The sequence below is a fragment of the Lepisosteus oculatus genome, chromosome 8 (assembly GCF_040954835.1).
Source record: "Lepisosteus oculatus isolate fLepOcu1 chromosome 8, fLepOcu1.hap2, whole genome shotgun sequence".
In the NCBI taxonomy this organism is placed as follows: domain Eukaryota; kingdom Metazoa; phylum Chordata; class Actinopteri; order Semionotiformes; family Lepisosteidae; genus Lepisosteus; species Lepisosteus oculatus.
The window spans coordinates 16319280-16331837 of record NC_090703.1 but is presented as its reverse complement, the minus strand read 5'-3'; the positions used below and the strand labels follow the sequence as shown (position 1 = coordinate 16331837).

General features: G+C 36.9%; 1 protein-coding gene across 1 annotated transcript in view; it reads right to left on the bottom strand.

Annotated features, from left to right (window-relative positions):
* Positions 1-8636, bottom strand: part of fmn1 (formin 1) — a 143120-nt gene extending 134484 nt beyond the window's left edge. The window contains exons 1-2 of the mRNA XM_015350900.2: positions 8562-8636; positions 2167-4219 (exon numbers count right to left, since the gene is read on the bottom strand). Coding sequence (XP_015206386.2) covers positions 2167-4096 — 1930 coding nt within the window. The 5' untranslated portion in view covers positions 4097-4219; positions 8562-8636. The remainder of the gene's footprint in view (positions 1-2166; positions 4220-8561) is intronic.
* Positions 8637-12558: the final 3922 nt, after the last annotated feature.

The window sequence follows — 12558 nt, the reverse complement described above, 5'->3', positions numbered from 1 at the left end:
AAAGACCTTGGTAACCACCATCAGTTTTGATCCCTAACACGTATGCTGTTTTCTAACTAGTTTCGCATTCCCACAGTTGCCTTGTGGCCACTTGTGTCCTGTCTTTTGGCAATATAATAGGGATCTGAAAAGCTACAATTTAGCAGGTCAACTTAATTTATCAATCTGCAAAGACTTAGAACATGTGAGTTTTGAACAAATTAACAAGTTAATTGGTTTAAATAAGATACGAATGGCCAGTTGCAGTCCTCAAGAACTACAGGTTGTTGAGATTTTCATGCCAAATAATCTCTAAACTACCTAACTCAAGAATTCACCTGCCTCATTGGTCATATAAAAAAATGAAGAAACTCTTGGGTATGCTACATTAGTTAACAGTTGGAGGCAAATAATCTTATCTAATCACATAAACTGTACTGTTTAAGCCCAAAAAAGGATATATGTATGATTATGATTTACATCATGAATGAAAAATGAGTTACAGCTTATTAACTAACTTAAACATTGGCTCTTCTATTAAGATGTTTCAATGAATTCACGTTATCCTCCCATAAATCCTAATCCTTTATATGTATTGCAATTTGCTCTTAGATAGCCAATGAAAATCTGTCTTTTGCCTCTGCTCTTCCAGCTCCCAAGGATGCACTTTCAATTAGAGGTGACTAGGATGAGAAATTTAGCGCACACCTGAGCGGGCATCACTGACATGTTTCTCAAGCCAATTTAGTGATGGAGAGCCTGACACAAAAAAGATCTCAAAACTGTATTTCATTGAAGAAACAGTTAATAACTAATCCACATGAGGCATCAATCAGGCACTCCTACTTCTTCCCAGTTCACTTCACTTGGCTACCCTTCAATGATTGGCTTTGACCAGCAAGTCACATGCTAGAACAAGCAGACATATAATGGAAATGGCAAGACTCAGCCTGCTGAGAAGTCGTACCAATTAAAAACAGGTTTCATACTCTGTGTCTTGGTAGCACAGTGTTTATAAGGTCTCTTTAACCTTTCCATCATGAATTATTGAAATACTAAAAATTATGAACTAATTCTGGGCATATTTCAATTTTGCTCATTGTTTCAGAAATAAAAGAATGACATTTCAAAATACAATAAGAAACATACAGTACAATTCCATTTTTGTTATTTTTTAAATGTATCCCTATAATGACTGGTTGCATAAAAATAACTTTGTTATCGGAAATTTGTTATGAACCTCTAAAAAGAAAGTCATACACATTTTCAACAATTAATGCCAAACATTAATTTCTAAGACCCACATAAAAATCAAAATCTCATCCCATCTGCAACTTGAAGCATTTCATCCATGACAGCTTTCTGCTTGCCACATTTGCCTATCTAGTGCTTGTCTATTAATGCTGCTTTGAAGTGTTAAGTTTTGGAATTTGCATTCAGTTGGTAGGTTGGTTGGCCAGTCATGAAAAACATCTAGTAATTTTTGTCAAAACTGACCAACCATGTTTTTATACTTGTATTTCCACATGTCACTGTGCCACAGGACCTGCTGTTGCATTAAGCCAGGCACCCAGCATAATATTCACAGTCTACTATATATTTCAGTTATTCTCTGTTGGTTTATATTGTATACAGTGAACTCTTCTTCACCAGACAAACTAAAAAGGGACACGTATTCAAAGCAGGACAGACTAATAGTGTCTAAATAAGAAATAAAATCATCCAGATAGGCCCCTTCACCTTCAGGCACTACTGACAATGAATTAATCAATGTGCACATCAGAACGCACTTAGCATGTGTCTGTTCAAAAACACTTCAGGCTAGCAAAGCCACATGAGAATATACATTTAAAAAGAGTTTATGATTTGCTTGCTTTTATTATAAAGTCCGGTTAACCTCTGAGGGGACGAATAACGTGCCTGTATACACCTTGCAGACAAACAGACAAACAAGTGATTAGAAGGCTAGGACTACAGAACCCACCATCTAAAAAAGTGCATCAATGTGAGCTTTTGCAAGAGACATTCTTTTTTAAACTTACAGATTTTTGGTTTTTAGCTTTAATTTATTTAATGTGGCTCATTTTACCATTTACATCTTATACTTATTGGTAACAAAGCTCTTTAAATGCTTTGAGTTTATAAGCATTACTTCTCAAAGCTGTATTGAGAAAGAAGGTCACTCACCTGTAGCAAGCAAGGGGGAACTTGAGCCATTTCCAAATTCCTGACTTTGCCTGGTCAGGTTCAAATCCAGACGTGTTATGGTTCTTTTGTTCCCATTTTTGTCAATGATCTCTGTTGTGGCGCTCTGTGCACCGGGCTCTTTAACCTTCTCTACGGAAATGTTTGCACCTGGTAGCTGCTTTGTGTAGTGTTTCTGAAGCGTAATGTCCTCCTCATCCTCTGATGACTGCTGAGGTAAAAGTAAGATCCTGTGGTTGAGCTGGGGGCTTGAAAGCTTTGAGGATAAAGGGGACGGCACTGGCGACATGCGCTGGAGATTGTTGGTGGCAGGGTAGGATGTGTTGAAGATGTTACCCACAGAAGCTAACGATGGCGAAGGGGAACTCTTCCCTTCTGATTTAAGGCTGGTGCTTGAAGCTGAAACATCAGCCTGATGCTGAAGAGGCAGCCTCAGCAGTCCTGGGTTGCTGCTCTCTGTGTTTAATGCAAGCCTGCTGCTGTGTACTTCCTCTCCTTTGTCAGACTGGCTCTCTGTCAGGGCCTTCCATTCCTCAGTTTCATCAAAGCTGTCACTTCGGATAACACCGTATATGCTTGTATTAACCACTTCAACGAAACCTGAAGATTCATTAGACTTAATAATGGTTCCCATGCACTTATCCAAGGTTCCTTCATTCTGTACATCCAGAAGCAGATAGGAATTTGATTCAGGTACAGGGATTACATCTTTTTTAGATAGCAATGAACCTTCTGAGGCACTGAATACAGAAGTTAATATATCATTCACAGCTTCTATGTCTTTAATATCATTCAAATCCCTCTGACAAACCGTCTGTATAATTCCTGCAGTATCCTGTACTTTTGCAACAACTTTTAAACCCATTTCTGCTTTATGAACTACATCTTGACCGGAATAAGCAGAGACTCGATGAGTTAATCCTGTTTGTGATGCATCTACAGACCCTGCCAGCTCAGGAAGTTGGCATTCATCTTCAACACCCGTGTCATATCCACAAGCTACCTGTTCTTGTGTGGTCCTGATGTTATCTGGCACTTCCTCTAGAAAACTACTGCTAATGGACATTCTATAACCAGTGAGGAGTTCATTGTCATATTCCGAATGTTCGCTGCAGAGGTCTGTGTCCAACTCAAAATTTCTAGAGGAGTCTTCGACAAAATCCCAGCCTTCCTTCTCCACGCTGCAGAGTTCTTCATCGAGAAGGACACCGCTACTTGCCACACTTGTGCAGGAACCTGTCACTGATGTTTTAGGAACTTGGCTGGGAAAAGAGCTCCCCTGAGTCTTCTTGTCTTTTCCTATTGAGATTCCCTGAGACACACAAACAGAAGAAACCTCAGCAGTGCTGTTCATCTTCCTCTTCAATCTGCTCTGCAGAAACCCCTCTGCGCTGTCAGCCTTCTTCCCAACAAACTTCTTTAACTTTCTGCCCTTAGAGATGCCTTTCTTGCGCTCTGTTGGCAGTGGGAGAGAATGCTGCAGTTCGCTGCTGCTTAAAAAATCCCCCTCTCCCTCAGCCGGAAGGCTACTACTTTCAAGGTAGCCCTGAAGTTTAGCATCCTGATTTCCCATTTTAAATCTGAGCTTGCAGTTAGCACATAGAGCGAAAAGATCAATCAGTACTCTCTGGTGTTCTGTGAGTCTGTATAACCCTGTAACAGCACCCTTTGTTGCAGTGAAGTTCAGATGATTTCCTGCCCTCTCACAAGACTGGTCCTTCTGTTTTGCTCCCCCGGGCTCCTCCTTTTTCTGGTCATAGCAATTCACGAGCCAGTCTCGGTTTGAAGCACTGCCCTTATACGTAAATCCTTTGCTTCTTCCCCTTGGAAAGTACAAGCTGATGTGGCAGCGTTCTTTGATGGGTTTATGCAGTTGGTGGAAAGTGTGAGTGCCTTCCATTATGAGTTTCATCTAATTATTCAAGCACTTAAATTAAGTGGTCAGTCTTCCAAAGGCCTGCCTGCTGGCACAGTGCACAATGCAGAGGAAAAGCCAAAAAAGTGCTTGGTCTTCATCTTCTGGGCAACTGAACTCCTGTCAAAAAGAAGCAGCAGTTACTAACCCTCTCCGAAGCAAATGCTTAATAAAACTTCCACATACAGTACAGTACAATTTAAGTTGATTATTTTAACGTATTCTACACTCAAAAAAAATATTTTGTATGCACAATATACAACATATACTGTATCATACTTTAGAGCAGGAAGCTGCCTCAGTGTGCACTGGCTGCAAAGAAACAATTAATGGTTAATTCCACACAGAAATATAGTAAGAAGAAAAAGCCATGTTTCAGCTATGGAACCTTCTTCAGTGGAGCCTTTGTTGTTTTCTTCTTTCTACCATTTTGTGTGGAATAAATCTTTACTAATATGTTTTACTTCACCTTTCATCATAATCAGATCTAGTCATAACATAAATTCAGTAATATCTCAAGCTCTTGTTTTGTTATAAGTATTTCTCTTATTAAACAAATATCTTGACAAAAGTGTCATTATAATCTACTATCAATACTACTAGGGAACTCTGGTTAATATTTGTAACAACAACTACACTTACAGTATGTGAAAACTCGAGACATTAATTTCCCATACACTTATAACATAAGAAAACAAATTTCAAGTCACAGTAAGTTTTTACTTTTACTGTAAGGTTAGGAATGTACAATTACTATACTTCTCCCCACAAACTGTACATGATGGAATCCAAAAGCATTGGCTCAATGTGTTTCAAAGGTATTAAAAACTCTTGGATAGGAAACGAAACCTAGCTGCAAAATATAGAAACATCTATTATGGTCATACAAACTCCAAAGGCAAAACAATAATTACAGCACAGGAAGTTTCCATCTGCATTTTGATATATAAAGAAAGTAAACAAAATCTTTCATCACTGTCCGGTTGTTTACTGAAGGGTTTTGTTTACCAGAGTGTTTAGTGAAATGGTAACTTTTTGATTTACCAAACAAATACAGTATAACCTTGTGAGTTCAGAAAAAAGTCAGATGTACTGGTATTGTTTCTGTGAGACAATGAAAGGCAATTTAGAGTTAGTTATCAAAGGCGCCAAACATTATCTGTCTGCTTACCCTAATAAAATTGTTGTAACTTGAAGAATCATGCTGCATTTATAAGGTAATTCATAATGAGATGTTAATTACACGTTTTAAAGTGCAATAACTCTTTTCTTCACTCTTCAGTGGTTTCTGCACACAGATACTGTTCAACCTTGAAATTTTGCTCCGTAACACTGGAGTTTTTTTAGATATGTTACAATATATTTCACCAAAAGTGGTAAGATTTTGTCTCATTCTAATTTAGAAGCAAAGTATAGTACCAAAGTATAAATATTTTTCAAAACTTCACAAATATATTACAATCAATTTAAAATGTAATTCTTAATAGAAAACATGTAGCTTTGCTTGAAGAAGGTCATTATTACTTTAATAAATTAAAAAATGCAAAACAGTACTTTTCTTAAACTTCAGCTGCCATATTTACCTTACCACCCTAATGAACTATGGGCTGTTAAGCTGATATTCTCACAATCGGATTTATCACTGAATAAGACTTTGCTAACAAGCTTATCACACATCAGAAGTCACAACTTAAATTACAGACAGTAGAATGGAAATGGCAGTCTGCACAAAGAAAGCTTTCCTTCCTTTAATGACTTCCAGTGAGTAAGCCTTTCAACATCTACTGGTGACCACATTTGCCAGAGACAACACTTAGTTCTGTCAAGAAATAAAATACAAACAAAGAAGCTAATGGCAAAATTGTTGTACGTGAGTACATGATTGAAAATAAATTGAATACTTATCTCCTTTCTGTTTATTCTTTTAATATCATGAGTATTTTAATGGACATTTTATGAAGTGATACTGAATGTATTTCAAAACACATAAGTGATTAGATTTGTGGCTAATTATTGGCTGATTATTGCATGATTGGCTGATTATACACACTGGTTCACAAGCATTTGCTTGTATTTCACAAGCATTTGCTATTTCAGATAATGAGGAACAAGTGTTACATGTTAATGCTTTTGACAATAATCCTTGTATTGAATGATACTGTACAGTATGTAATGTATGTAACAAGCCTTAGATACAGTATCGTAAAAACATATTTAAAATGTATATTACTGAAAACTGTTGATTGTGTGGTTTGTGATATACTGTAAAATAAAACACACTTCTCTGGAAAAATTAATCTTTGAAATATCATTCAGATAAATTCTAAAGCCCTTTGAGCCACATCATGTGTTTATCATTCATTTCTCTGATGGACTAAAGCACCTTAATAAGATAAAATGAGCAATGTAACTATTCATAGCAGCAGAAAATGAACATTGAAGCACATACTGATTTTGTTCCATACTGGACACAAATCCTTCTATTGAGAACATATACCGGAAAGCCTTGGTGTTACCTGAAGGTTACATAAAAGATTATCTAAAATTACAGATGGTTGAAAGTGTGTTCAGAAAGGGCTACTGCATGCAATGAGGGGGGAGTATATTTGTTCTCTGTCTTTCAAACCAAGCTAGTTGCTCATCTGCCATCTGCAGACAAAAATAAGTCAAAAGCAAATTTTGCTGCAGTTTAGCCTGCTAGTACCCAAAACTATTGGGTTGAGTTTCTTTGCCCCAAGCATTACACAGATCCTTCACAAGTGATTTACACTACACACTGTGAATGCAATATCCATGAACTGAAGCCTCCTCTAAAAATAGAAACTCCTGTTATAGTCATATCATCAACTCCTGGAAGAAGAATGAAATAATAAACCTAATCTCTGGTTAATCAAATGATTGTAATATTCACCTAGGTCAAAAACCAAGGGCAAATCTAAAAGACCTACAAAAACAAATACAAAAAGACCTAATTCTATTACAATATGAGGAATAATTAATTTAGAGGTGCCTTTATTAAATATCAAAGTTTATTCCAAACCCAAAATCCATCGAGAGCTCATCTTGTCAATTGTACAGTATTTCAATGTTCAGCTCTACAGTATGTGCAAATGTGAAGATAGAAAGAATATTGAATTAACATATTATTTGAAACAGAATCCATGAACTGCATTTAATGTACTGTATACTGTAGGTGCCTTGTTTTTCTTACACTGTCTCCAATTTCCATCTTAAAAGATCTGCAACCACAAAAAAACCCACAAAGAGTGATTATATATTGATCACAAATACTGTAGTATTATAACTACCAAACGAACTGTACATCCAACAGAATCTAGTAGGTTTTGTCTTGGTTCACTATTCAGTTTAAACTACATACTGTATTCCACTAGATGCGCACAAATGAATCAGATAATCTACCCTACAATTATAGACTTTAACATCAATCAAATAATCACAGATTAAATGTGGGGCATTTTTATTTTAGTAGCAATTAGCCGAAAGCCACAGGAAGTGTCCAAGGTTTGAGTGTGCTGATGTAATAAAAAATATAAGATTTTAAAAATATTCAGCTTCACTTGGTCGTTGATAATTTGTGTTAGACATTTGTGCTTATCGAGGCCTATTTGATAGCAATAAAAATGTATTGCGATCATTTTATTTTAGCAATCAAACCCCTATAATTAGGGTTATTACGGCATAATCTTCATATACGCCATATATTTTTTTTTTCTGGCGTGACGTGGTTCATTAATGTTGCAGCTGTATTGACCTCCGACCTTCACAGTTGTAGTAATATGATGATCAAGTTAGACAATAAGGAAACAAGCACAATAAGTTTCGCATATACTGTAGTTGAGGGGATATTTTTAAATTGAGGATAGCTTTTCACATACAAATTGCTCGGAATAAATCTGTTTACATCTTTTGCTTCTGTCAAGACATTGTTCTTAAGTATTTACTGTGCTTAAAAATTTAAGTCATATAACTATAATATCAAATTATATTTAAAAGTAGCAATAGTTGAGCTGCCGCATCGTAAAAGAAAAATAATATACGAACACTAAGTCTTTCCGCTACAATCTCGTTTTTCTCGTTGCATTATTGACTGACTAAACATCACAAGACGCAAATTATGCTCAGTCTAGATGTCTAGGACATCTACAGTAGCTGTGTACTGCCCCCTTTAAAGCTCCTGTACGAATGCCAGAATAATCTACAGCAATATTTAAGTATTCGCTCTATATCTCTACGGGGAAAACTCTTTACATTTATTGTAACCAAATTCATTCCTGGAATGACACTCAATATTAACTTTATATCTGTCTTTTTCGCTATACACATCAGCGTTATGATGATTTGTTTCCGAACATGCAGGCTACAACATTATCAAGCGGCAGTTTATTTAAACTCTACATCCCGCAAACTTTCATTTATAAGGAGATACAGGCAATATACTTACAAATATCTGCTGCACCTATATTTTCTCACCCCGCTATCTTTCATTCCCAGGGAAATCTTGGCTGCTGGCTCTCTGAGGGCAGTCTGTTGACTGGCATACGAACGAGCCACTCCGGAGCCCCAGCGGTTCATTAGGCTGCTCTGATTGGTGAAAGGCAAGAAAATCCTGACCCAGAGTACAGATAGGGAGGGAATGGACAGATTTTGTCTGCGGCTTCTCAGGTATACTGAAAAGGAAAATGAAAAAGAAGTGTATGTACGTTTATGGTATATAAAATGACAAGAGGCCTGGGCTTTAGAGAGAGATCTATGATTTCGAAAAAGAAAAAAAGAAACTAAAACGGTTCTTAGAAATGTAGTTGTGAGGTGGGATTTGTTTGCTCACCAGAGCCCACTCAATGGGTTTTACAAAGTCAAACACAAGAGAATCAGTTGATTTTAAAAGCCGGGCTAGCTGTGCAAACCGAGCGCACAATTGCAGTGCCTCTCATTTAGTTCAAAGAGATCGTGCATTTAAACACGATCAGTCTTTTCTCATGCATACAGATGTCGTTCTGGGAATATTCTCGTTTTCCTCTAGGTGTGCTTCTTACAGACAGGTGACCATACAGTATAGTTAAAAATTGAAATTACAGAATGGTCTTCATTCACTGCTCTGTTGACATTAAAAATAATTAAAATTGACTTTGTTCTGGATAAATATTAGTGTGGGTCATTTTGTGAATTTTATACCATTATCTTTATTTAATTTGTATTAGATATTATTTGATATAATTGAATGTAACAGGCAAATTCACATGATACACTTTAGCATTAGGCCATATGGATATTTTTAAACACAGAACAGTGTTAACAATATGTTTAAACATAGGAATAGAAGAGCTTTTACATTTCTATTAATTAACTATGTTGTTCCCGAACTTGGTGAGTCCTTGAAATGTCTATAATTGTGTAAGCTTCAACTAAACATTAAGCAAGTTAGATTCATCATGACTGATGTGCACATGAAAAGCAGATTATGCATCTGAGCACAGATGAACAGCTAACGACTCTGCGATTACTGTGGGCTTCCAATGTAGACCAAGCATGGTCACTGTGCCCTACATTTTTAACTGTGTGACAGATGGGCTAGAAAGCAGAATTTAATATGTCTTAAGTACTGAAGTGGATCTCTGACTGAAAACCTTTTGTGTAAGTTAGTAAAATGTCTTTTTAGTGTGCTGTTATTTACCATGCAGTACTAAACAAAAGTACTTTTTAAATTAATGTAAATGGCTGTTTTATTTGTATTCATTTTGTTTTAGGCAATAATGCAGGTTTCATTAATGCATTGTTTCTTTATAAATTAAATGATAAAGCACAGCTTTCTGTATTATACAACAGCCTCATAGGACATACTGTTTATGATGGAATATATTTTGCTTATGTACAGTAAGTGCAGTTGAAGGTTGTGGGGATATTAAGAATATTAATTTAATTGACAATTTCATTTTAGTTCTGTTGTTGAAGTATTGACAATTAATATTAGAAACTATACTAGAAGGTCATCCCTCGGTCCCTTATAGGCGTGTTTTTGGAGTGGAGAATGAAAGGGCAGGATGGCAGGGTTGTAAACTCACAGGAGTTTACTGTCCTCAAGAATTAACAGGTGTCCACGTGTATTGGTCACTGAGAGTGGCAGAGAGCAGAGAATGCACCATCACCAGGAGGCAGAACTCACAATACATTCAAAAAAGTTCTCCTTCATGCTTTGTCATCACAAATGCTGATTAATATTTAATATTTTTGTGCTAAGCATAGTTAACTTGTCATTTTTTATAAATGAAATAGATTATTTTACCCCAGTGCAGTGTAATACTATTGAAAGTATTCAGGCTGTGAGAAGAATATTCAAGGAAAACTTTAGATACAGTATGTGGAAGTTGTCTTAGAAATATTTTAAGAAGTTCTTTCTTATACATTATTTAGGAGAAAGTTGAATTTACATTTTGTTTTGTGTGTTTCAAGATGTTTCTAAGAATTGCACAAGAAGTTATATATACTGATGGGAAAAAAGAAACAACACCTCCTCCCATCTGTGTGGAACAGGCTGTGTAACAAACAGTTCTTTCAGACCCTATGCGGATGACACGATCCAGGGAAAAGTGAGGAAACACTAGGAAAAAGATCATGCCGGAATACAGGGATGAAAAGGGGGGGGGGTCCAGGGCAAACAATCCAAAAGTAATCCAGAGGGTAATCCAAAAACACAAGAATAAATCCATGGCCAGGTGATCCATCCAACAAGGGATTAAAAAACATGAACCAGGTTGGAACCAGCTGAAGGGGAACGGGACCAGGCTCTTCCAGGTCCCAGACTCATACAATACAGAGATCAGTCAAAAGGCTTGGAAACACACACTGGCAAATACTACAAGAGGCTTCTCACTAGTGAGTGTGGGAAGGTGTGTGAGGGGAGTTTAAATACTGAAAGGAAAGGGATGTGGTTGGATAATTGGTTAGAGAGTGAGAATTTGAGGAATCTGGTGCATGTGAGAATGTGATGGGTTCAATCATTAATGAGATTGTGAAACAGTGGTTCTGGGAATGCAACGTCGTTTGCGAGGGAGAGTGTGGGGTGTGACAGGGACGGAACAGCGTTTGCGAGATAAAGTGTGGGGCTGAAGACAGACTCATTTGTGAAGAGGACCTGTCCTGTCACTGATGCGGACATTGTGTCTGCCTGCAGTTTCAGCAGTAGTACGGGTGGCAGATCTGAAATGATCTCTCAAATGGACCAGTCTGATGTGTTGGTCCTGCTCTGGTGTGGTCACTCGAGGGCGACTGGATCTTGGACGGTCATCTGTCCTGCCGGTCTGCTGAAACCTTCTCTGCAGTCGGGACACAGTGAAGCGGCTCACTCCATAGTGTCTGGCAATGCTGGCACATGACATGCCTGCCTGTAGCACACCAATGGCCCTCTCCCTTGCTTCTGGTGACATGCGACGCATTATGGAATGCATAGAAAACCGACTAAGTGCGGCCTTTTTTCTTGCAGTGACCTAAGCTTTGAATTAAGGCGTTTTTAAAGGTGACCTGATCAGGCATTGTTCCACTTTGACCTTGTTGGGTGAAAGTGTACTTAACGAGCTTTCATGTGATTGGCAAGTTGCAATGCCTAACTGCACAAGCTGTATTGCTGGTCAGTGGGTTTAAAACAAATTGACAACTTTTTGTGAAAGTACATAAGCTATAACTATAGTATTCTCATTCCAGTAAATGTTGTGTTCCTTTTTTCCATACAGTATGTATATGTTAAAAGTTTTATGGCTTATATCTATTATAAATGAACAACTTTAAATATCAATTGTTTTATTTTTGGGTTGGGGAGGTAAGAGATTTTACTGCTCCTAAAATTGTGCTTCAAATGAAATGTTTACCTTGGAGATCATCTGACTGCAATAATGATGGTGCTTGTTAGATGAGCTAATTAGTGATCTTTTACCTATGCCTGTCTGTTTTTTAACTGATACAGTATCTGGCTATGATTATTATGATTATTAAAAAAGCTATGTTTAAACTCACTTTCCTGAGCTCAGTAAGAAACCATTTATTTTAACTGTGATAAAAATTATTTTATACTGTATCATTCCTTTATTACAGGCATGTGCAATCCTGGTTCTAGAAGACTCATATACAGTTTTTCCCCTCTATTTCAGTTCTTACCCACCTAAACTATCTCATTATTGGTATACATGAACCTTATTAACATCTCTTACTCAACACCTTAGATGCTGAATTTGTCATAATTGTTGAATGATTTCTTCCTCACATCAACTAAAGAAATTAATATTAATTTCTGCAATTGTTGTTTAAAGTTAATTTCTTCCTGTACAGTATGGTAAGGATTTTATATACAGTATATTTACACATTATATCATTCATACAGTAGCATTTTTTGTTTGTGATAGTTTATGTTTTAGGGTCTATAAGCACTAGATCTGATTGACTGACACACC